We start from the raw sequence: 26,910 nt of genomic DNA on the forward strand, positions 1-26,910 counted from the left end.
TACAGTCTGGCCCAATGCATCCATGCCAAATTCATTTGTAAGTAACATGTGGATTAAGACCAACAAGTGCATGCTCCCCTATCTGAAGTTTGTTTCTTTTTTTTCCTGGCATGCAAATCAGCCTGTCTGAGGAAATGTAATTTAAAAAAGTTATAATTTTGAAGTTACAATCTGGAATTATCAAATATGCTTCATAATAAAACAAAATTCAGCTTTTATAAATATTATGCTAGGATACATACTTTCTGATGCATAGCAAATAGCACCTCGATTTTCAGAGGAACAGTCAGAAGTTTTCCAGAAGCCATCAGTATCCAAAAACACACATTCTTCGCTTGTTTCTTCATCATCTTCAGACCAGCGACTAAAACTAACATGTTTCCCATCCAGCCAGCCATAGTGTTTTCCACCCTAGCATTGTGTAAGTAAAAGGGATGAGCTTACATAGTAAAAAATATTAGGTACAAAAAATGACATGATAATATATTTACATTGGCTAGACATTTACAGTGTCTCTGGCAAGAACTATAAGTGTTCCACTGCCCTTGCGATGTGATCTGCTGCTCCAAATATAACAAGCTTTGTTATTTTAAGTTTTACAGTTGCAAAAATATAAATTAGCTGAAGTGGATTGCAAATTATCAAATAGTGATGTTTAACTACTATGCTTATGGAGGAAGGCAATGAGGTGTCCAAATTGCATCATTTGCACCTGCAAATCAATGGTGGATATAATTATCTGGTCTTGGAAAACTGGTAACATCTGAGAATAAGGCCCAGTCTCGGTTACTCCACACTGAGTTGAAAGTAATTTATTCAATACTTAACTGATTTAATAAATCAGATGTGCTCCTGCCCTGGAGGATGCAGGAGGAATAAGAAAAAAAACCACATACAACAAGCACGCCATCCTTTAAGAATCTTACATTTAAAAGTTTTCTTCAGGAAATCCCCCTGCAGCTTTGTAATTGGATTTATCTTCTATCTTTCTTTTTTGTCTATGATTCCAGCACTGGAGTAACAAGTTCTGTTGACCAGTTTCATTATAATTTCCTTTCATGTGATTCTGATTGTGCCCAAATAACAAAGTGTTGCAATAGTGAAAAGCCACTGCATGCCTGAGTTTCATGCAGCAAAATGAATCACTTGATCTTCACTTACAGATAAAGATTCAAAAGAGAAGGGAAAATAGGTTGTTTTGGTTTCCCCATCTTCACTAAGGTTAAATGCCCATTTCCTTTTAAAAATATTCTCCATAAAGTATATACTCAAATTTCTATTCCCCCCCCACTTTGCCTAGAATACTCAGTAGCCCATTACTGACATAGGAAGATTGTAACACCACAGATGCTGAGTGAACACCATTAACCTTTGTAGGTAAGGCACTTCTGAAATAAATTTTAACCTTTTTCTTGCAATTATCTCAGGACTCATGTGCTCAACAAAAGAGATAAACCCTGCAACCAAGCCCAAGCCATTTCATGAACAGCTGAGAAAGCTCTCAATCCACAGTGAAGATCTTCAAGAGGTCCTCTGGCTAAAAAAGGCAAAACAGTACCTCCTGCATTGACTTTTGCAAAGACAAAACAAACAGAAGAAAAAAGAAAAAAACCACTAACGTGTCTCAGGGATGTCTCCCTCTAACTCAAAACACAGGTGCAAATAACATGAAGTAACAACAGAGTCTAAATTAAGCTTTAGAAATGTATCTCCAGAAGTGTTCGATGATTCATTTTGGATTTTATTTGCCCTTTCTAGTTTCTCCCTTTTAAAACAGATTTTGGGTTCTCTTTCTGGAGTAGTACTGTAAACAGTGGCAATGATATTAAATGGCAACACTAATTACTCATTCATTAAAAAACGAGGCAAAGATGATTCAGTGATCTATGTTGCTGCCACCCTACAATATATCCCTTCATCCTACAATCATTTAAAACAATTGTCTCCTCATCATCAATCCATCCATTGGAGTTCACCAACTAACTTGGAGAACTGAAGATTTAGAACATTGATCTTGAGACTCTTCAGATGGTTATCCCTAAATGAAAACAGTTACCCCAGAAATTAATTTTTCATTGCATTTCTTTATCTCAGTTTCTATTTCACACAACTCTGAAAATTACCTCAAGACACAGTCTGAAGAGAAAAAAAAACAACTTACATCTCGGCTGAAGAGTCCAATCCACAGTGGGTAATTACGAAGGGCAGCCTGAACAGCAAGAAAAGCCTGCTGGAACTGATCTGTGATGCTAACCAGCTGCATCTTGTTATTTATGCATGCAGCCATTGCATCATCCCAGGACAAATTCTTCGGAATTACCATGTATTGAACATTTTGATAGCTCAATGTTTCATTAAGGACTTGCTCTGTCTGGTTATCAGCAGCTCCTATATGTAAGAAAGAAATCCAGTTATTAGGTGGTTAAACACTGGAATACGTTTTAAACTCCCAATTTCTCTGTAACAGTAGATTATGCAAATAATTACAGTTAGAAGGAAGTATCTTTGACACTTTAGATAGAAAATATGTGAAAGAAAAAAATAATAAGGATTATTTTCAGCCAATCTATTTTTATATATCTTTCTCTCAACTTAGGTTCACATCTTTTTATACTTGTTATTTTTAACTAACTGCTAAATGATGTTAAGAATTCTATTTATTGAATTAAAAACAAATTCTATAGCTTTATTTAAATACATGAATGTGAGAGAGTGACTGGTCTCTGCTGCAATATAGCAACGGCTAAACTTGACTCATTCATCTCTGTGGAGCCTGTGGATTTATGCTTAGGCGAATCTAATGGGCTATGAAACTTGTCTATGCAGATCTTAGTACAGCACAGTCCCAGAATTCCTTACTGCCATCCATGGGTACAGTGGGAATTGATTTTGCCTCCACATGTGCTTAACTAATTGCAGAAAATCCACCTTGCATAGGGAGGGGTATAATTCACTATTTGTGCTCTAAGCACTGAGTGTTATCACAGTTATCAGCATCACACTTGAAGGCATACAGCTCAGTGATGCATAGCAACTGCAGTTAATAAAAGATGCAAACATTCCCATGGATGGTAAATTAAAGCATGCAAACATGGTCACCCCCAAAATTTTATACATGACCAAAAATAAACTGGCTCTCCAAAAGGGAGAAAACCCCTGACATTTAAAATATCTCAAGCAGAAAAAGGCTTGGGGGGGGGATTTTTTTAAAAAATCATTCTATAGAATGGCTGATTGACAGGCTGACAGGGCCATTTTCCAAAACACACGAAGACAGGAACATAGTATTAATTTGACATTTACAGCTTTAAATAGCTGAGAAAAGTGACAAAGCTGAAATAGATTGTTTCAAGTGGTTTGTCTCTGCTGTGAAATGCTTTCACTTAGTAAATGGCTACAAAAAAGAACCACGGGTGCCATTGCACATCAAGGGGTACCAAATTGGAAACAAGGTAGTAAGAAAAGTGTCCATTTCTGAAAGAATTGCCAATTAACATCTCAAGAAGTTCTGCAAATCAATCATGCCAAGATTTCCAAGGAACATAAATCGTCTTTTTCCCTAGGATAAAGCCCTAGGCAACCTGGACTCTCTCACAGCTGTCCCTGCAACCTGTTGAGGTCCCTTCCAACCTGAATTATCCTTAGATCCCTAATACAATGATGATACAAGACCAGACCATACCAGGACACATTCTCTGGCAGTCCAAAAACCTTTCTCATTACACCTTCTACAGCTGTGGTAAGGAAGAAGTGCTTAGTATTTTAGTCAGCTCAGACTAATAATATACTGATCTACACAGATATATTGTCAACTTCCTATTAATAAAAATCCCCTTTTTGAATATTTATGACATCTCTTCCATCCAGACTTCTAATCTGGACACTTGGAATTTTTAAAGTATTTGGCACTGAAATAAAGATTTTTTGTGTTAAATGGGGGTGGGGGACAGGGAAATCTCTGCCTGTTTGAGAATGAAGAAGGTGGGCATATTCCTGGGTGTTTTGCACACCTGGGTTTTTTGGGGTGGGGTTTGTTGGTGGGTTTTTTTGAAGATAGCACATTAGTTACTTAAAAGGATTATTTACATAAAGGAACATACTCAGAAGTGGGTATGCTGAACATTAGCCCATAGCAGTAATTAAATGTGTACAATAGCTATATGCATTTGATCTGATTCCAGTAATTGGTATCAACCAACCCACATGGCTACATCAGAATATTATTTTTAGTTCAGATTAAGAAAACCCACTCAGGCCAACAGATCTGTACAAAAGCTAGGGAAAGCTGCATCACTCCAGATTATCACTCTTCTTGTATGCCCTCAAGGTTTCCTCTGGGGAGACCGATTTCAACAGTAAGAGTATATGATATCTCGTATTCTGATAGTGCTAAAAACCACAGGATATGTTTAAGGAGGATGGAAATACTGTGAGATTCCTTCCCAGGGCTTCTCACTTCCACAGTTCTGAAGAGGAAAAAGGAGTAACTTGTTCCACCCCTTGATTTACCTGACCTCTATACCCACAGAACATTGAAGCCCTGTCTGCTTAAGTTATGGTTCCACTGAAACTACACAGAGTCTCTCAGGAAAACAGATTCCCTTTGAACTGGGCTATGAAAAACAAAAGGGAAAATTCTGAATGGCTGACAAAATAGGTCCCAGATCATCTTTCACACTCTGCTTTTCCAAAATTTACTTGCTCAGTCTCCACAAGAATCTTGCTCTTCAAGAGCAACAATTTACATGCATTAAAAGGTCTCCTGGCACTCGCATCTTAACTGCAAACTCTGGCTGTAATTTATTTTGACTCTTCAGACTTACCTATAGGCCGCTGGCATATACCCAAGAAGTGCCTGTCAGCACAAGCAGTGAAATTCCATGTTCCAACATACTGTGATTTGGGATCATTAAGGATTACACCGCACTGATTGTTAAATTCTTCATCAAAAAGCTGAAAACCAGAAATACGCTTATCAGACTCAAATGAGGCATAAGCATACTTGTGTAGAGAAGGTGAAGCAACACGAGGTTAGGGGAACTCGAGCTGTCTGGACTTGTTTAAGAAGTCTGAAACAGCTTACCTATTTTACAAACACTACCAGGTGCCTGGACTCAAAAAGAATTCATAAGTTAAATACAGGAGAGAATATTAAATTAAGTGATCCAACACTTAAAATAAATCTTGTTTGTAGGTGTGATTCAATTACATTTATTATGCTCCACTTTGGGTAGAGCAGGGAGCAAAATACCAATGTATAATGGTTTGCAGATACATTCTAAGTGTAACTGAACCAGGAATTATTGACGACATCTTTTTAATGACTGTTTTCATGTAGTCTTTAAATTGCAAACAGAAGTTCCAGAAGAGTCATTAAATAGTTGTTTCAGCTTTTCTCCTTCACCCTTCAGTGTTTCCCATCTCGGTTCATAAGTTGTCATCCAAATAAAGTAAACAGAACTCCATTACTGTTGGTCACCTTGTTTGCCAATTAAAACCACTAACCGGGGGATTTGGTCTGTTACGTATTTTTTGGCTTTTTTTTTTTTTTTTTTTGATACAGTCAATATTCCAAGTTTCATTACTCAACAGCCAAGAGAAGTCAAAAGTCAGAACTTACGTCGAGTGGAATTTTCCTTAATCTTCCTGTCAGGAGTGGGTGAAAGTTACTATACAACAGTCTACTCTCATCTATCCATTTGTTTTCCCTTGTGCTGAACAGAAACTGCAAACCAATCCAAATATCTTTTGGCATACCAGGAAGCAAGGATGTTATATAATCTGTTGGGCAGAACAGTAAATGTACATATTGTGGTTCAGAAAACAGTAAACATCTGAAAAAAACACTTCACATAAAGAAGATAATGCAACCCCTGTTTGATTTAACTTAATTTTCCCAGACCTTTATGATTGCCAAATGTTTATCGTCCTTTCCTTCCATAAGATAACACCTTTCATGTTGATTTTATCTGAAGGAGCAGACTATTGGTATTTGTCCTCCAAATTCATAGCTGAGGAGCAGGTAGTGCGTTTAACCTGTTTCTCTGCCCACTACTTTGTATTCTTGCACTTATATCCGAATTTCAGAAGCTGCTTTTCCACAGGTCTGCAAGATCTGCTATTGTCTCCCTGCAGAGATAATAGAAGAGCTCCCTCCTGCCCTCTCTGAATTGACAGGAGAAGTCTTATCTCCCATTTTTCTCTCCTACTGATGTATACCATAAATCAGAACCATTTCTTGAATTCTGGCAGAGTTTGTCCACTCTACCATCAGAGAAAGCAGGACAGGATGAAGGAAGTGATGTTATTTGGAAAAAAATTCAGCCAGGAAAACCTTAAATCAGACCCCTCTTGGTGAGCATTCTGGCACAAAACAACGGGCTTTGGTAACCCCCCAGGCACCAAAGGCATTCTCTGAGTTTGTCTAGATTAGGAAGACAAATTGAAACTATGTAATTAGCTACTGCTGACATGTCTTAATTATTGGCCACATGCCAGACTAGCCACAGCCTATTTTCTGAGCTAGACAAAGTCATTGAAGATTTACATGTCAGAGCTAGCCAGCCACCTAATGCCACTGGGAGGAGTAGAAGCAGCCTACAGAAAGAGGCATGCTGCTTTAAGAGGACTGTGCCTTCTTTCCATATAGGTGGCCTTCACTACAGGGGGGAAAGAAAAAACAAACAAGGAACAGTAACAAACACCTCCATATGCACCAAACTAGACAAAAGATCCTGCTATGTAACACTTCAGAATGGCTATGCTTTTGCAATCTTAAAATCATCCAAAACCACAGTCTCGGACATGTATATTCCTGTATGGTTATAACTCTATTCCTCCCCAATAACAGCAGTAAAAAAAAAAAAAATTACCATTCAGCTGCTGCCTGCAGGTACACTAGTGGCGTCCCTAGTCCACTTTCCATATTCCATTTGGCAAGAGGTTAATTGCTTATAAAGAAAATATGCACTGTGCATGCTGGAGAATTCAACTGAGCTACTTCAGATATACCTGCACAGAACTATTAGTTATCCACAATATAGATGCAAATACAGCTGTCTCATTCAGCAGTTTATCACTGAACATTACTTGCAGCCAATGTGAACGCATTTCTTCCTCACTGCTTTTACCTCAATGACTCTAGCTTACATGACAGCTGAGAGGCAGGTCCCAAAGGTGGAACAACTCTGTTTTGCAGTCCCCCTGCCTTCTATCCTCCTATCAGTGTCCTGGAGAACCTGCAGGTGGTCAGTTTAGACACACTGCCACATTAAGCTGCTCAGCACACTAAGACACAGAGGGTCCTATGTGCTCCAGTGGGCACTGTGTTTGCCATCTTGTTCCCATACAGACAGCTGAGCTTGTCTTGGAAATAGCTCACAGGGTGATTTTCACAATGCCAAGTCTACAGTCTCAGTTATGTTTTAACATGCAAAGCAAAACAGGAGAATTCTTCATTCTGTGGTGACCCTTCTATCCTTAGCCCTTAATGCAAAGTTTTGCAATTTTTGCAAACAGGTTAAGATCATACAGAGAAGCTGCTCTTCAAACTGGCTCAAATGTTTGCTGACTGCATTTCCACATTATGTTTCCAGTGATGCAATCAACAATAGACAACACATTTTTAACCGGTCTTGAATTTTCAGAATGTTCCCAGTATGCCTGTAGATAATCAAGTGATTTTATGCTCAAGTTCTTAAGCAGAACTATACTGAATTTGGAAGAGAAACTACATACTAAAAGTGCCCCCAGTTCACCATCATACCTTGCTCAGCTTGATTTGAGATAGATGGAAGAGAGCCTCCAAAAGTTACACACTTTTCATTAGCTGCATTAAACGTTAAATATTCGGGTTTCATCTTTAGAAAACACTGCAAAATAAACATAATGAAACAGATTTTCATCACACCATGGCTTCCTAAGAAATAACTCATAAGAAAAGGTTCTTCAACCAACCCTAAAAACTCACTTCTCATTTCCTGCAATAACATACAGTTCTCAGAAAGCAACGGAACTAGCTGCATGCATTTCTTATTAGATTCAATGGAATAGCTAAATATAAAATGATCCCACTGACTAAGTCCTCATTCACTGAGGATTAGAATTCAGCAGTTTTTCATTGGCTACATCAGGATCATGTACCGTTTTAAGAATTCACACATGAACTCTTAAAGTCAGATAGGGTTGGGCCAGGAGCCTGTATTGTAATCCATCACTTCTAGGGAGAAACTACATGGGAACTCAAAAGCTATATTCCGCAATGACGTGTAAGTAAATCTGCAAACCTTGGCACAATGTGATGTGCAGATCTGGTCCTTCTCATATACAGAATAATGGTGGGCCAAATAACAGGAATCAGTCTCACTAAGACGCTAGATGGCTGCCTTAAAAATAGTACTGAAACATAATACACTATGCCTTCTGACCTGTTGGTTCATTCTTAAGAATTAGAAGTAGCTTTTAAGTGACTTAAGTCCTTAAGGCAACTTAGGAAGCCAAGTGTCTGCCAGCTTGCTGACTGCCTATGATTACTCAGCGAGAGAATCAAGATGCTTCTGCCACGGAAGTCTCATCCTCTCCCTTTCTAATCCTTCTCTTCCTTCAAAGCAGAGCCCAAGATTAGACAATACAACCAACGTTCTTGGACCTAAACATGTGGTGATGGGAAAGCAAAAAACCTGAAAACTACTGCTTTGAAATTAAGAAACCATCAATCCTGAATAAGGGACAGAGAAGTGGGGGAGATGATTTTAATCACTACACACAGTTTTCAGAAGCCACCTTCTAGTCCATTCCTGAACACAGGTGCTACTTCTTCACCTCTTTCAGTAGGTCACTCCAGCTTACTGGACTATGAAAAATAGGTAAGGATGATTGATTTGTATTATCTCTGTACCTTACTCCGGAACTGATGCCAACCTTTAGGGCAACCTCCTCTGACAGGGCGGTAACTGGGATCATGTTTCTCTAGTAAGGAGGCATTTTTTTTTTCACAGATGAAGGGGAGTTTCACGTTACAGTTCACTGGGTAGTCTGCAGAAATAGAAGTTTTATAAAACAGTTATGGTAATGCCTGTCACACTCCAATTGCCATCCATACTTTATGACATGACAAAGGCCAATCTGAAGTGAAGTCCTTTCCAGTGCAACCAGTGAAGTACTATGCAATCTAAAGCATTAAAAATAACAACAGACCAAAAGAAAAAATGTAAATATTTATATCAGACAGTAGTATAATATTCCTAAAGATCCAGAATCTGATCCCTTACTTCCAGTGGTAACACTTCATATAAGCAGAGACAACTTCAAAAAAAAAGATAAAAATCATGAAATAAGAAGATTTTAAATATGAGGACTAATCCCATATTCTGGCATAGAGGGTGTGTGACCTAAAGGTCATTAAAGTCCAAAGGAATACTTTAACATCCATATGGAGAATGTCTGGCCTGTACTACTTTACATGACTCCTACAGTAACTCGACTGGCTTCCTAGTCAAGAGCAATTTTTGGCTAATAGGGATGAAAACAGCTCAGCAGCATACAACAGAATAACGGGGGAAATGTGCTTTAAAGTGGAAATGGTAGTAGCCAGGAGGAACTATTTGTTCTCCAGGGGTTATACATTTCCCTCAATATAAAACAATGTTGAAAAAAGGAAATAAGAAACTTCAAGTACCACCTGGTGACATTTCCATTACTTTGTGTACCTCTTCCAGTATGACTCCACTGCTCAATGAAATTTGCATCTCCAGATGCACATGCAGTTGCAAGTATTCAGTTAAGCTCCTCTAACTAACATAACACTAAGACTTAATTTGCAGATCTCACAGTATGTAGCATAAACACAGAAAGGTAACCACTAAAACCAGATTTCACCTAATTAATTTATGCTGTAAAAAGAGTGACAATCAATGATAAAAATTTGTCATCTGAATTCAGGTTTGCCTCTGGTCATCAAGAAATATTACCATGGCTTCTACCATGAGGAAGAAATAAATGATTCAAAATTCAATCAGATTATCACCAAGAAGCCATTCACTCCTAATTCAGTATCAATTTGCATTCAATATAAGAGTTTGGGCAGAACAGTAATTACTACTACTTTTTTTTTTTTTTAAATATAATAATGACAGAGAGGAAAAAAATAAAAACAGCCTTACCTCTATACCAGTTCTTTCTAGAAACATACCAGCAATCTCTCAGGAATCGATCATGGAAGCGTGAAAATAACTGTAAACTGGAAATAAACATTTAAGAGTTAATCTCCAATCCAATGTGATCTTCAAGTGGAAACTCTGATAGCAACAGAGCCAGTGCAAACAAAAATTTGGGCTGGTAACTGTTTCTAGGAGATGCCCTGCCACACTAGAAAGGACAGAGGGGGAAAAACTAGACTAGGAACAAATATGTGGTAGGTTCAGTAGTTATGTACCATACCCAAATTAACTTTGTTGAGGGATGTTCAGAATGAGGGTAGGAGGTTATTTATCACCATGCTGCAATTGCAGCACATTGTCAGGACAAGTGAGAAGAATAGGCAATAGCCCCTGTTTTATTTTCACAGTACTATATTACTATAGTATTTTGGAAGGTCAAGAATCTTCCTTCTAAGAAGCCCATGATCCTCTGCTGCAGCCATGAATGGCAAGGTTTGTTGTGAGTCATGTCAGCTCTACAGGGCCATACTATAAGCCCTCCAATTTCCCATTCCCTGTTCTCAGGTATTTCTCAGATATCCTCAGAGCCAACAGACAGGGGTTTTTTAAGAATTTTTTTTTCCAGTTCCCCAGTTATTAACAGAACATAGAACTGGGCTTAAAAATCCAATAAAAGCATTTTAAAGATCAATAGAATACATTAGCTACTAGGATCACAGATTTCAAGGATTCACATGATAACACTAAGATGTCAAACCCAACAGCCTGAAATCTAGAGGCTCCGATAGACACATGAGAAATGGATTATGAATTCAGTTATTATTAAGTTATTATGAATTAAATTTTTTATGTCAATAATGCTTGTAATGGGAATAGAACTCAGAATTTAGCAGCTAATGAAAATATTTCAACAATATTTTGAAATATTCCCACTTTCTAATTGTACACCCATACTGTCTTAACCACTGTTTGCTTTGTCTGAGCACTACACAGTTCTAGTCTCTCTGGTTTAGGTACTCTATGGTCTAAGTTTAGCATGGGAAGAATAGGTGCGGGTACATGTGAACAAAAGTGGAGAAGAGTGGTCACTGAATAATTCTATATTTTTATCTAGCTTAGTTCAATTTATTTATTTTGCTTCTTTGGGACGATGAAGAAAAAGTAACCTTTTATAAATTTGAGGATAAAATATTTTCCTTTGGAAACTATTCTAGTTAACTATATTCCTAAAAAGCACATCAAAAAAGCTTACAGTAAAGTATCCCATAATTATTCTACATACGGTGAATGATAGCTGTAACCATAATCAATAAACTTCAGCCACCACTTCTGTTCGCTGTTTGATAACTGTGGAAACAAAGAACAAAAAACCCAGTATTTTACAACCCACGGAGAAAGAGCTCCAGACTCTACCAAGGATAAATCAATGACAAAATTAATTTTGATTTAAAATGTTTCTAAAATATGCAGGAATTACTATTCTTCAGTGGTTTGAGACTGATATGCCATGTTGATGGATCCCTGCACCCATTAGAAAAAAAAGCCCGTATTTTCCACTGTGCTGGATAAAGCTACAGGAAATCTTGCAGCACTGTCTTAAGTGTGTGCTAGATACGCCATTCCCACAAAATTCATAGCAGGAACTCTACCAGACAACCAGGACCTAGCTGCAAGGTGCCTAAAGCTGAAGTGGTTCCACAGGACCTTCCTTCCTTCCTCAGAATAATGCTGTTCTTCCAGTAGATAGCCTAAGAACAAATAGTTCATGAAAAGGCTAGAGGCGTAGCAGGTCAAATCCTCGATTTCTCCTGCCTTGTAATTCCTCCTTCCAGGTAACTTCTTGTCAGGAGAAATTTCATGAAAAGAGCTTGTGAGCCGCTAATTTCACAAAGTATTGTGTCACAAGCAGTAGCACTGAAGAAAGGTAGTAACAGAGGCACTGAAACTTGAAATGTTTTGGTAAGATTCCTTAAAAGAATGTACTTTCATGCTATGAGCACCACAAACCCCTTTCAGAAAAGGCTATCTGACCACACATTTCTGGTTAAATCCTCTCATCAGGTGAAAAATGATGTGCTGTCCAATGCATAAAATTAAGAACTGGCAGAATTGTTAGTGAAGTATTAGCAGGTAATGGGATGCTTACATGGTGGTCCTTTTATGACACTGTCTCTCCATTTGGAGGTGGTGGGGGTTTTTTTTTTCATGTTGTTAAGGCTACCTTTAAATTTAAAAATTATTTTACAAACTGACATTAAAGTCATTCTCTTTCAACTCATCTTTTCCTTTAAAGTACAATTAAAAAGTATTAAGGACAACAGGGAAAAGAAAGAAATTAAGGATTAACATTTTCTTATATTGGAAAAACTGGCAAGAAAATTTCCCTATAGTGGAAACTATCTGTTAGACAGATTACACCCCCTTACCTTTTCTATTTGAGACAGTATTGTCCTGAGTTTTGGATAAGACTCCACAGAGGCTAAATCACTATCATTTTTTTGACAGTAGAAAATAGCTTCTTGGAAGGTCAGGTTTTTATCTGGTACAAACCACAGCTCTGCTCCATCAACTACAAGTGGGGCTCCATGAATTCCGATTTCATCTATGCAGAAGAAATACCACATGTGTAAGAAATAAATTCTGAAAAACTAATCTTTTCTTTTTCTGCACGTATTAAGAAATTTTAGTTTGACACTGGGAAGAAGCAACACTCCTTGCATTCTGAGCTCTCTCAGAATCAAATTCTATCAGTCATGACCTTTGCTGGTATCAAACAGGTATTACAGTAGTAATATAACGAAACTAATAAAAGATATAGAGTATTAACAACTATAAACACATAGCAGAAGCATACACAAAAAGTCCATTTACCTGGTATATACCACTCAGGTGTCTTTGGAATGCTACCTGTCCAGAGGAAAAAAAGGAATAGTTACTTCAAGTTCAACTTCTAACAAGACTGTGGTCACCGATAACGGAAGTGATGGATTGTACTCATGCTTCTCAGTATGCATGATGGAAAAAATAAAAGGAGAAGGAAATCATACACAGGTTTAATAGTTTGAAATAAGCTGGTGTAAAACTAATGGGAGTTTTGCATACCTCAGTTTTAAACATCTGTGGATTTTTTTCTGCCAAGCAGAATATGAGCATCAAAGCAGTATATCTACCCCTATCTCCCCACAAGAAGAAAGTTTCATCCCCTGAAATGCCTTTTAATGAACGACCAAAATGTAAAAGCCTATTGGATTACAGCACTTGTCGTACTGCATGGAAAAACCTGGATCTTGACATGGCAGATACGCCATGCCATTCTATTGTATTCCCACTCCCCTGTCTCAGTACAGTGAGGAGCTAGTTCACCAGTTTTACCAGAAGAATTCACTTCAGGTTGAAACAAACCATACACCCAAGATGTCTGTGGTCATATCGTTACAAATATTACTAAGAAAGATTAAGTGAAGTCCACAAATGCTGCAACTCAGTGGCTTATATCACCTCACTTAGTAAGAAGCCACTTCTCACTTCACAGGACAAGAAAGAATATGGGAGCAGTGATACTGCATCCTCCTCATGGTCATTTTCTGATAGATCTTTGAATATTCTAAGTGCATGGCTGTTTGTATATGACATAGGTGAGACATCTCACGTACTGTCCCCTTAACAGTTCAGAAAGGAAATGATAAAATACTGTTTGCAAAGTTTCTATTATTGGGCAATAATGACAAGTCAGTGGTAACAAGTAATAAACTCTTTTCTATGAATAAATGGATATAACTGCAGTTTACCTTTTGTTATCTGGCAGACCCATTCAAGCTTAGCTTCACAATCAAAAGGCTTGAAGTAAAATTCCAGGTCTCTGCCTTCATGGAAATAAAATCTCCAAAATGATCTCCGTGAAAACTGAGAGGTCTGTATAAAAGTAGAAACAGAGAACTGAGTTTGTACGGCATAGGCCTCTGAAATGCGAAATGAAAAAGGTACTTTGGCAAAATCAGCATATTTTACTGTGGTGCTAGTCTCACAAATTATTTTGCAAAAAAATTAGCAGATATAACTGTAAATCTTCAATTATAACTCTCCCTGCTAGCCAAGCTTGTGAAGCAATTAGGTAAAGGGCTCAAGATAAGTCTACATACAAAAGTCTCTTGCGATGTTCTTTCTTTGTTTTTTTTGTAGCACACAGGATCTCACTGATGCTTATTATTGAATTATTTGTTGCAACTTGTTGCCTTGAAATGATGCTCATTTCTGCTCAAAGAGGAACCCATCTGAACTGGCACAGAAATACTCTTTCTTATTTAAGATTATTTCTTACAATCAAGCTTAAAATCTGACTTCACTCTTGCTGATCTCTGCAACAAGGATAATTTTTTATCATTTAGTGAAAGAACATGTCTATACCTAGCAGGTAGGGGAGGGAGGTTACTATATTCATAGTGTCCCCTTCAAACTGCTCTCCTCTTGCCTAAAATTTTTAGTAGCTTAATGGTGACAGCTTCTCAGCCTGGGGTCATGAACACAGGAGGAAAGAATGAGGGGAAATGGTTGTGAACAGAAGCAAAGGGATGCAACTATCCTTTCCTTCAGTAAATCCTAAAAGCAGAGGTGGTTCTAATTAGGTTAAAAGAAGGGATCATATTGGAATGATCTTATAAAAAGTCAGGCGATGCTTCAGAAAAGTTAAAGGCCATTTTAAAACTCATGCCATCAAGACTAAATTAAGCAATGAAGAACATAATTAGGAATTAAGCAGAGGCCTAACATTTTGAATTAGAAACCAAGATAGCACTTAGTCTCTTTCACAAGTAAACAAGGAAATACACACAAAAAACACAAACACATGCTCTATCCTGGCTACTGCATTCCCCTACTTTAGGTTTCAAACATTTTCTTAATTTGCAGTTCAGAAAAAACTAATCTAGATTTTCATTTCTGTTTGCTTTTTTGTTTTAGACTCCATGTTATATCCTTAAGTGTTATGTGTAATATACAAGAGATACATAGTATGACATTATGCAATAGAGAGTACCACTGTTACTAAAATATTTTGTAGTTCAAAAGAAGTCTTATGAAAGGGTATCATTAGCACAGCGCTTTGTCCATAAAAAACTGCTTGAGTAAGGGAAAATTGGCAATAGGTGTAGATTGATAAAGGGAACACTAACAACTTTTTCACTATGCAAAGGAAACATCTCAGCAGTCAACCTAAATTCAATATATGGCTGGCAAAATTATTTTTTGCAAGTACTTCCATGTAAAATATCCATGCTGTTATTAAAAACCTTAAAACTAACCTTTAATGCAGCACAGTCTCTTGTATCATATTCATCTTCCAGATAATCAAGTGGCATAACAACACTAGTTACCTACAGGATGGACGAGATAAAAGAATCATTGTTTTATGACTATATTTGCTATGGTAATCCCCAGAGATAACCATTCAAACCTGGGATCCTATTATGTTTATCACTATTAAAATATGTGTTAAATGGCAATTACTGGAGCAGTTTTGAGTCTGCATACCTGTTATTATTGGGGGTGGGGAGGAAGAACTCACAATTTCATGCAAATAAATCAATTACAGCGAGGAAGATATTTTTGGAGAAGTCTGGCGTATCAAGGAGATGAACTAATAAACCCTCCCCTCTGTTGTGGCATGAAGACATCTTGTTCTCTCTTAGATGTTTACTACTGTATTTCTGTTAAAATATTATAATGCAATAGAGACAGAAATCAGGTAACCTTATTAAAGATATGCTTTTAATTGGAAATCTGCCTGGATGGCAGCTCCTAAGTGCACAGTCTTCTTCTGAATTATTCATCTCTTGAAGGATTTGCCATATTTTAATTAAAATATTTATCAATTTACTTTCAGTCCAGTCCAAGCTGAAACAAACCAGGACATGACATTTCCTCATTAAAAGTTAACTTACGGGTTTATCATCACTCCATTGCCAGGTTCCCAAAGAATCGGGACTCCTCTTATTCATTCCAATCCATACCCATCTGTCATTGCTGTAAATAAACAAGGTAAAATCTTAAGCCAAGTCTATGGTTCAGCTCATTTAATAGAAAGACTGACCTATGTCATGGCATTACTTAGGATCAAGCAGCAAAACCAAAGGTTTACTACTGCAAGTTGTAGCAGTTCAAAGAGAAAATGGGCATAAAGCTAAGACCTCTTCTGCACTTTTCTTTAAGATCTGTAGGTAGTCTTTCCCTGACCACAGAGAAAACTAACTAAATCAGGTAATTTCTTTGTTCACTTGCAGTTACAGTCAGAACTGTATTTCTTTCTAGATTTTACTTCTTCATTTTTAATAAGCAGGGGATGCTTAAATTCAAAATTTCAGCCATGCTCCAAGATACAAAGTTGCCAAAAAAAACAGGTTTACAATGTAAATAATTAAATCTACAGTAACAGTCTTTACCATACTCTTTACTATTGCTTATGAATCTAAAGATACTATAACAAAATGAAATATGTGCTAGTCAAACTGCAAGGTTAGTTTTGTACTGCAACCTCTACTGCTCAAAGTATCAATTTTGTGCTAGGTACTTAATGGTATCAATTGGAAGCAGCAGAGGGGAGAAAGACCATGAGTCTTCTGTGAAATCACAGACTACGTGAAACCCTACTGCAATAGAGCTGTGGAAAAGGCACTCTCATCGAGGTGGTCTGACAGCAATAGTGAAGTATTGATGCTGCAGTACAGGGCTCTTGTAAAACTGTATCAGGAGTACTATTCCATAAATTCATGTTGTACCAAATACAGAGAAGGAAGATGGGATATTTGAGGATATGAGAGTTTAGGTTATTAACAAGAATTACAGATTTTCTTGTCTAGCCTTGACAAAGACAGACAGGGAAAGGATATAATTATTCTTTACAATATATTAGGAGACTAGACCCCCAAGAAGAGGAGCTATTTGAGCAAAAAGAACATTGTGTCTGAAAGAACCACAACTCAGAAATAAATTTAGGCTCAAAATTGGAAAGAGATGTCTGACCAGCAGAGGTCAGAGTTTGGAAAAGGATCCCAAAAGGGTAGAGCTGACAAAGTAATTTTAAGACAGAACTTGGAAAGTTTATGAAAATAACTTTATTACATGGAGGGATGGACTCAAACCCAGGCTTACCTGCATAAGCAACGTTATGAAATCACAGGGTAATAAATTCTTTGGTAAGACTATGCCATTACCTTTCCACACATATCACCATAAAGATGCTAAATTGAGCCTGAAATGGCTGACAGTGCAGCACCAACAAACAACAGCTAGCCCAGAGTATGTGGGCTAAGTACATGAAATCCAAGAAGGGCAACAGCATTTTATTTGGTAGGGTTCCCATTAGAAAGAAAAGCATCAGCCACCAACAAATCTCATTTTTGCTTTTTTGCTCAACTCCAGTATTACTTTTCTGACATCGGTGTGATAGTGTGATCACACTAGTGTGATCTTATCATACTGAATAGTCTTTAGGCTTTTAATGATATCACTAAGGAGCCTTTAAAGAGCCTAAATGCCCTGTATCACTCCAGAGGGAAAACTGCGAGCCAAACATTCACAGCTGTCAAGCAGCTAAGTGGCTTCTGGCAATTTGCCTTTAGGATTTTATTTTTCTGTGATTGTTCTTTCCAATTTTGAATCAGACATTGCTTAACCCTACCCCCCTAATTGTCACCTACAGGCTTAGTGCAATTTAAGCAATTGATCATCACAGAGGAATATCTACTAAAAAGAAAATTTGAGACACTCACTCCAGAAAGATCTGCAGCAATTACCTGAGGAACTAGAGCAATTTTTCAAAGTCTTTCAACTTATATTTGGCTTTTATGTAATAAATAAATAAATACATTAAAAAGTGTGCCAGGTCAAGAATTTCTCCAGCTTATCTCCTAATTTACAATTACTGGCCTGCAAACATAACATTTTCCAGCTGACTGGGCACTTACACATTAATGTACATTTTTTGCTTCTTTTGGAACTGTTCAGACATGACCGTGAGTAATTCAGTAACTGCTACAGTATCCTTGATAGCACTTTTAAGCTTAAGTAAAGGCTTTTGATAGCCCTCTGAAATTACACTATCATCTCATCACAGAAAAGAATTCCACCAACTATTTAAGACAAATATGAACTAAGACTCTCTATTGCAACTAAGCTTGCAGCAAGGAATTTGTTTGTACTTTGGGTATCTGTCTCCTCATTGCAAAGCATTTAAAATTCATCACACGGACTAGTATCAAAATTTATCAGTGCCGGAGTATTCTTTGAGCTACATTCCTGGAACCGCCTCTAAAACCTAGATTATCCTGAGTTTCAACCTAAAAAATGGTGCAATTTGTGCTTTATAGTGGACTCCATGCTGATTAACAATGGAAGACTCTAAATCTCCAGCAATCCCTGCAGAATACCAGTGGCTTTTCTCTCACACAGAAGTAAAACTTCATAAAAGTCAATGTTGTGCAGGAGTGGATAAATACAGTTTAGACCAATGTGAAGGAAACATAAAACAGTAATTTTTCTACTGTCATATTCTAACTGCTGAAATAGAAAAAGGATTTTTTTTCTGTCCCTTATGTCAGCTCCAACACAAGATTAAGAGCCTAAGTGAAGTGGCTTGTAGTTCAACCCAGTTCTTGACAAGAGGTAACATGCGTACATCTGGGCCAACTCCCTAACAGTGCAATTTAAGGTACCCTCTAATCTTAGGCAGTGCTGGCCTAAAAGTATATATGAAGCCCACCTGACCCCCTGCTCTTCCCTCTGTAACAGGCTACTGCCACTAGCTGAATTCCCACTCTGCTAATCACCTACTCTTTAGCGGAAGAAAAGAGAAATTGTATTAATGCAATTATTACAACTTGCATCTAAGCTTTATTGCTGTTTTGGTCAGTGCATTGAGAATAAGATCAGTTTTTTCTTGCAAACTCAGGTGTTAGTGAGGCTTTCTAGATTCAGAACAATTACAGCAGCAGAGCTGTGCATATAAAAGGCAACTGATTTCTTTCCAGTAAGGTGTTCTCATTGAAATGTTATTTCTAAGCAATCCAAGCTGTTACTCTCCTTGCATCCAGCGTTGCTGCCAGCTATAAGCTGCGGAATGCTCACAAAAACAATCCTAAAAGAATGGAAGTAACTGAACCGGATCTGTTCTGCCTGTATGATGTCCCTCAAAATGAAAAGAGGTTATCTCCTATTTCTTCCAGACAGGGGAAGGTTGGCAAGCAAATTTAATTTTCCTTTCCAATGGCAATCACCCGACTTGGCTGAAGCAATTCTAGCTCTTATTTGCCTCTAAGGTGGAATCTGAGTAAAGAACAGAATGGACTAGGCAAGCTGCCCTTTTCCTGGTGAACCAAACTGACTTTTGCTAACATTTGAAAACAAACAGTTCACAATGAGTCACCAGAGAACTGTGCAAGGGGAAAGAGCCCAAAACTAAAAAAGCTAAGGTGTGGCTCCTTCCCCAAGCTGAAATGAGTGCACTGAATGAATAGTTTAGGTCAGAGTTTGTACTAAGTAAATGCAGGGAACACAGACAAACTGCATGCCAGCACACTCCAGCAGCTAATGACATCTAACATTATCTTAGGATGATTTCTCCCAGTTACCCAAATTATTTGTTCTTCATTAAGTAATTCACCTGGTTTCTTCTCTCCTTTCTCAGATGAGCTTATTTTCAGACAAGCTACCCTTGACTTTTGATCTCCAAAATACAAGCACCACCTCTGAGTAATTTAAGAGCATAACTAACTTAAACACTTCATTACGTTATCTAAACAAACAAACGTTATTTAAAAGACTTTGGGCAATATCAAGTATGCAGTATTTCTGTTCAGGAAGTTCTGCAATGCTTGAAAAGGGGTTAACCTAGATGGAAATAGTGTGTTTTGCATTATATTTGACACATGCATTTACTGCAACACTGACTGCAAAGTCAATCTATACTGGGCTCAATATATTGCCCCTTATTTAAGTTCTGCTAGAATAATACTGAAGTACTGGGACTTTCCTTCTTCCAGGCTAAGTTCAAGTTTTCTGAAATATGGGAACTGCAGTAGCATCATGTGTTAGCTGACTTTCTGGAAAGACATAAAAAGTCTCCACCTTTAAACTCCTAACAAAAAATGGCCATTAACTATAATTAATACCTCAGATAGTCTGCAAGCTGAAAAGCAGTTTCAAGTACTTGTAGGAGGAAAATAAAGTTACTTCTCTATTCATGTTTCATAGGCGATTAGGTATACTAAAACAAAATTTGTAATTGCAAAACAGTATAATAAGATGTATAGCTAAAAATAATTTGTGCACTAATTTTTATCTCATCGACTTTAGTCACTTTAGGAAAGGAATCACAAGTGGCTTTTATACAAGCTAAACCATCTATATATAGAGCATACAAGTTTGTTTTTGTCTCTTACTATATAAACATTGAGTAATTTTCATGACTTGTGCACTTCTAAAAAAAGTTCACTGGGTTTTCAAGAAGGCATCTCTTCAGTCATCAAGTTTTAAAATTTAATCACAGTGTTGTACATTGGCAGCCTCTGAAATAATCCCGATTTAGTTTGTTGATCAAAAAAAAATTAGAACATTTAACTGGCAGCATTTGAGTTTAAGCTGGCAAAAGTTCTGAAAAACCAGGCTGCCAATCAAAAAAACCATATTACACAAGGATCTGACATCACACCAGTGCCTAATAAAGCTTTGCAGTGACAGTTCCTTTCATTAAAAATAGAGCCTTAGACTCATAAATTATGTAGCATTTAATTTGTTGATACCAGAAAACTCAACACACCCATCTAATGCCCATATAGTGTTATTGCAGTTATGCCAAATGGGATCCATGCCAACCAGATTGCTGGACACTACATTATTCACATTTTCAAAAGACAGAACCCAGTTTAGTCAGGAAGCATTTCATGAATAAAGATGAGACCTATCTGAAAAACAGAAATAACTAATCTCTACAGAATGTATCGGTAAAGAATAGGAACAACTATCATCCTGTTGTCCAAAATTCAACATAAAGAAGGAAACACTTATTGTAACAACACAGGCTTAAATTCATGTAATGGAAGACGCTCAAAGCAAATCTCTCTTTTCCTGTGCTCTCTCTAGCAATGTGAAACATTTGCCCACGCTGTACTCCCTTGACATTTTCCAGGAAGGCAGTGACATGACCAGCAGTTCAAATGCCACATCTAGCCCTTTTTACTGTGGGAAACACAGTCACTGCACACTATCTCATGCTTGCCATTTGGGGTCAGCAGCAGCATTTGCTATCTACTGCAGAATGCAACCAAAAATCAAACTTCTAGCGCATGGCTAGTTTGTTACCTGATTATTTTTCTCAGGATAGAATGAAGTGCCTTGATTTCTTCTGAGTGACTAAAACTAGGCAGATGGCCTCCAAGTGCTTCACAGAACCTTTCTGCCTCTTCCCAGGTCCTGGTTCGCAGCACTCTTTCACTGTGGAAGAACTTTACAACAGCCAAACATCAGAGTAGAAAATGACACAAGTGACTGCATTTTTGAAACACTCCTGTACTACTCAAATATGGCCACCCTAGGTAGGAATGAATAACTGGTATTTCCACAGGGAGAGAGCTTGACTTCTTGACAATTATTTAATTTTTTTTCAGTTTGTTTGACAACAGCCAGACTCTGAAGTTTAGCTGACAAAATTTATTTCAAATGCAACGTACTCCATATGGCAGACTTTCTCTGTTTTTCTTTACCAGAAAGATTTTAGAAAACAACACCCAACTCATTCCAAAACTGCAAGCCAAATTATATGTTTTAGGGGATGTTGTTCTTTCAAATTTATGGTGAAATCCAAAGCCCAATGTTCACTGAAACCAGGCCCATTTGGGTGCTCCAGGGGAAGAAAGTTCTTTGGCACTCCCTTTGCTACCTGTATGTATCAAGAGTTGCATACTTGGCTCATACACCTCAGCTAACATGTCCACTTGATCCCCTTGACTTCAGTCCAAGCCAACTCCCATCAGCTGGATCTTTCTGCACAGACATGCTGTACTTGGTCAACAAGAGTTTTGGAGAAACTGCCAGGGCCAGCTGTCACATCCCATCAGCTACGGGACAGCTGTGCTGCACATCAGCTAGACCCATCCCTTCAGGATCCTTGCCCACTGCGTTGTTATTCAAGCTGGGTTTCCCCACTTTGCTACATGAGCTGTTTACAAGACAGTTCATTGCAGAAGTCTAGAAATAATGAATAAACAATCCAATACACAGCCTCAGTTTTAACTTGATTTGATTGTTAATAGAAATGCAGGTTTTTCTCCTCCTAAGTACAAACTTGTTTAAGCCATTCCAGCTAACACCATGGCTGCTCACTTCCACTATTTACTTCAAAACCAGTAAAACACAATTGAGGCTGCACTTTTTTGATGAAGTTTAATATCCATATTTAAACCAGAGAAAATCCCACCTCTGCTATCTACACTCTTAGAATATGGAAAGAAAAAGGACAAAGGGAAGGCAATGCAAAGCACTTTCCTTCCCTATTCAGGTGTCTCTGCGTGCCAGATGATGGCAGGCAGGCTAGGATACAGACATGGCACTCTCCATCAGCATCAGGCTCCCAAGATGGCAGCACAGGGCAAATGCTATTGCCCCACTCAGCTCTGATGTGCAGAAAAAGCAGGGAGAGGCACACTGCATCTTTCAGGAATCGGCAGAGGATGATGCATGAGAACATTTGGAGGCAGTCAGCCTGAATCAACACGAATTCCTCCTCCCAGTGTAAAACATCTTTGAAATACCCTTCAGAGCAGCTCTAAGCCACAAAACAGCTTATCACACACTTGCTGCAAGAGAGCAATGAACAACATCTAACAGGAGTAATATTTTACCTTGTAGCAGGCAAGGCCAGATCCATTGTGCCATCCAGGCGGACAGGGATCAGTTGGCTTTGGGAGCACTTCTGGCTCCTTGGGCAGCCCGATGTATTTTTTGCAGACAGAAAATGCTTTAGTGGTTTTACAGTCCTTAGTTTCCCACTTTCCAAGAGAACTTCCACTGGGCATGGCCACACATCCTCCTGAAAACGCTAAGATTTAAGCCACCAAAGACATATTTAAAACTATTGGCTAGTTTTCCAAAAAGTCCATAGAATTCTGAATGACTATTTTATTTCATGCTTGGAGTTCTGTAACATGGTACTCCAATGCTCGCTCAACGTAAAATGATAATATTTTTACATACTTTGTTGTTAAATTTACCTGGTTGCAAGGAATTCCAGTTAGTGTATGTCACAGCTTCAGTTTTTTCCCCATCCACTGTACCCCAGGAATATATTCCTGACTGGCTAATATCCTGCAAACCAGTCCAGAAGTATTTTTCTTCAACTTTGGTGTGTTTTCTAATTAGACTGTTTATAAATTCTTGCTCAAATCTGAAAATTAACAGATTAATTTGAGTCAATATTTGAAAACCAGACATATTATTACAGGAGTTAGTTCAAGCGGTTGTCCAGGCAGTCCCGTATTCAATGTGCGGTCAGCAGGCTGTGAATACACATACTTCCAAGAAGGTTGTACCCTGTAGGTTTACCATTGTCACACCATGGAAAACATGGTTTGCTAGTTCTCTGCAAAAGCAATTCTAGCTCTATTTTTTCTTTATAAACCACTAATTAGCATACAGAGGTCTTAATCTCTGACTATATCTCCAGGATCGTACTGTAACACATGCCCATAAATTACAGAGATGCGCTTTACCTGTTCATCACTGTAAGATTGCACTGTGCTCCAAATGAAACTTCTGTTTTATAAATCTTGTAACAGTAGTTTCCATGTCTCTCCCATCCCTGGTTAAAGAACGAAAAACATGTTTATACATAACCACCTAATTTAGGCATTATCTACAGGACAAAAGAAATCATTGCTAACATTGGTTAGTGCCCACAAGCTGGCACAGCATATACAAGAAAGAAATGCAGTGCATCACATACAAGGTGCAGTATCATCAACTCTCAGATTCACAGCTCTAAGAAATAAAGCAAGCACGGGAATAAAATAAACCACTGGTTTAGCTCAACTGTGCAGGGTCTTCTGACGGCTATGTGCATTTAAAGAGAGAAACACAAGGGCAACAGCTTAGTCCTATTCAAAACAATAGGAGTTTTCATGCTGTTCCACCAATGCCAGGATTCAAACAGAGGAATAATAAGAGGGTATTACTAGTGTTTCCTTACTTCTGAAAAAAATATTTCATACAGAAAATAGAGAATTTTTTTAAGTTCACACATTATTCAAATCTTTTCCCCTATATTTACACTGAAATTTCAAAGAACGCTAATGTGTTATCTCTTTGCTAGCCTACCAATGCCACCAGTGTCCGAACAGCACAGCAAGCTGTAACTCTACATGCTGCCGGACTCTGAAGAGACAGAGTAAAAATACCCCCAGGTTGTGCAGAAAGACAGACAGGAGGTAAACATGTTTCCTGTTGCAGGCAGTATGCCACACAAAACTGAACCAAAGGACTCCAAAGTAGCTAGTAATACCATCCCAAGATTGTTCAAAACAGAAAAGACTTCTTTTCAAGCCTTATTTATGCTGTAACATGTTATATTGTAAAAAAAAAAAAACAAAACCCCCAAAAAACCCCCACAACACAACAAAAAGCTGAAAAAAACAAAAAAACCCCCCACCTTTATTCAAGTCAAAGAGCAAAAATGAGAGCCAAATGAACTGTAACAGAAACCTAATTTTGATTATCAATTTCTGCATATCTTTATGTTGCAAAGTGCTTATCCTAAATTTTAAAACATACTTAAATCAAAAACCACAGAACAAATGGCATTAGCAATTACATATCTAGTAAAATATTTTTTTTTCCAAACAAACAAACAAATAAATAAAACACATCATCTCCTGGGTCCAAGCTCATAATACCTTCATCAATAGAGTGGCAGTACATCCAAAGCCTGCTTAGGAGAATCTGAAATTTGGCTCATGCTATATAAATACCCTTTTTCAGCTAAAACGTTCCATAGATTTTATTGTACGGGCAAGAAGGAAATGGGAAGTAGAGGAAGTAAGTGATTTTATGCAGGTTTCTGAACCAAGTGAAAGTATAAGAAATAGACTTCCTATTACCTCTTTCAATGAACAACTTCTATCTGATTTTGTTTCATTCAAAATCTCTCCTTTTTTCTTGCACACATATTTCAATTTTTCTTCACAGGATTTGACTCTCCACTGTCCCAGCTGTGAGAAGGAAGGGGGAAAAAAAGTATTTAAAATCTAAAAATCTCAATTTTCATAACGTGGGGGCTGAGCTGTCATAAGGGGAAAAGCCAAAATGCCTCTAGCAAAAATACTGTGGGTGGGATGCCCTGGATTATATGCACAGGTGCACGTTTGGAAGGGAGAGAGAAAGCTGACAAATGCGGAGACGGAAGGATTCTGGATCATATCTGAAAAGGGAAGAAAAGGCCAGGGTGGTGCCAACTCTCCCAGCTTAGGGAGGGAATGGGTGCAGGGGGTGTGCTCAGCTTACTGCGGAGATGGGGATGAGACAGCTCAGAGGAGCTGGGCACATGAGCTCCACTGCCAGCCTGAGAGCACAGCAAGCAGACACTTGCCCCAGTTTTCTACTCAGTCTGGGAGATGGGATATAACCTGCTTTCCTCTCCACGCACCTTTGTGATCTCCTTCCCCCACCCACCCCTTGCTTCTTCTGTACTGTATCCCCCCAGTGTCTACCCTCTCTTCTCTTACCGAGGTATCTCACTACCCATCCTCAGAGAGGGTGGCCCAAACTGGTCCTGGAGATGACTGAACCCAGCTTTTCCTTTCAATAGTTCGGCCCACCTCCTTCCTAGCTCCCTGCCCCAGACACGCAAGAATACGGTAACCCAAAATGCAGAGTGACAAGGACAACTGGCTGGTCAACAGCAGTGGCAGTCTCAGAGCTGTGAGCAATTTCTTCCATTCTTTGCAGTGCATAGCTACCAAGTGTTGGCTACACAATTTTAAGAAATTTGCTTGTAGAAAAATGATTAACTGTATTTTAAAGATTATTCCAGAAATAAAATCAGTTATCTGCTTGAACCCCCTCCTTGACTTTCACACACATCAATGTTGCCTCTACTATGATGGAAAAAAAAAACCTAAAAAACCCAACACTGTATTCCTACCTCGCCTGAATATGACACACAGTTAGGAGTGCTGTTAAAAGGAACTTTTGGTTCATTCTGATCCCAATATGTAAAAACCACAGCTGAGTGATCTGACCATTTGAACAAGGTTGGTACATCTTCATTCCTGAGACCCATCCACATTTCTTCCTTAGCATCTGTAATTTAAAATTAGGAGAACACTGTAGTTTCAAAATAATATTCAAACTAATTGGAAAGGAATGTGAAATCAGCAAAATTAGGTTTTTTTATTGCTATACTGCACAGCATAAATGCCACAATTTCTTTTCTTACAGCGAGAAAGGGGATTTGAGACAAGTGCAACGTATTTTCATTATCTTGTTTCTTAACTTATGTTTATGAATATGAGTAAGTTTCACAGAGAGGGTAACAAACAGAAAAAAAACCCAACCCAGAAATAATGAACACACAAGCAAAAAAACAAAGTGTAATTTTTGGAGTGCAGACAAAAACATAAGACCAAAAGGTACAGATAACATTCATTAGTTCAGTGACCCAGTAGTCAAAATACTCACCCAACTATCTACTACTCTCTTTGAATGAGAAAATTAA

At 38.0% G+C, this 26,910-nt stretch overlaps 1 protein-coding gene across 1 annotated transcript in view; it reads right to left on the reverse strand.

Moving 5' to 3' along the window:
- Window positions 1-26,910, reverse strand: part of LY75 (lymphocyte antigen 75) — a 47,576-nt gene that overhangs the window by 11,308 nt on the left and 9,358 nt on the right. The window contains exons 8-26 of the mRNA XM_069781218.1: window positions 26,338-26,495; window positions 25,295-25,405; window positions 23,912-24,000; window positions 23,414-23,586; window positions 23,045-23,241; window positions 21,507-21,649; window positions 16,094-16,175; window positions 15,455-15,526; window positions 13,946-14,069; window positions 13,029-13,064; window positions 12,584-12,759; window positions 11,440-11,504; window positions 10,161-10,237; window positions 8,897-9,033; window positions 7,766-7,871; window positions 5,621-5,781; window positions 4,824-4,953; window positions 2,162-2,388; window positions 243-411 (exon numbers count right to left, since the gene is read on the reverse strand). Coding sequence (XP_069637319.1) covers window positions 243-411; window positions 2,162-2,388; window positions 4,824-4,953; window positions 5,621-5,781; window positions 7,766-7,871; window positions 8,897-9,033; window positions 10,161-10,237; window positions 11,440-11,504; window positions 12,584-12,759; window positions 13,029-13,064; window positions 13,946-14,069; window positions 15,455-15,526; window positions 16,094-16,175; window positions 21,507-21,649; window positions 23,045-23,241; window positions 23,414-23,586; window positions 23,912-24,000; window positions 25,295-25,405; window positions 26,338-26,495 — 2,433 coding nt within the window. The remainder of the gene's footprint in view (window positions 1-242; window positions 412-2,161; window positions 2,389-4,823; window positions 4,954-5,620; window positions 5,782-7,765; window positions 7,872-8,896; window positions 9,034-10,160; window positions 10,238-11,439; window positions 11,505-12,583; window positions 12,760-13,028; window positions 13,065-13,945; window positions 14,070-15,454; window positions 15,527-16,093; window positions 16,176-21,506; window positions 21,650-23,044; window positions 23,242-23,413; window positions 23,587-23,911; window positions 24,001-25,294; window positions 25,406-26,337; window positions 26,496-26,910) is intronic.

The sequence above is a fragment of the Haliaeetus albicilla genome, chromosome 4, assembly GCF_947461875.1.
Source record: "Haliaeetus albicilla chromosome 4, bHalAlb1.1, whole genome shotgun sequence".
Classification (NCBI taxonomy): domain Eukaryota; kingdom Metazoa; phylum Chordata; class Aves; order Accipitriformes; family Accipitridae; genus Haliaeetus; species Haliaeetus albicilla.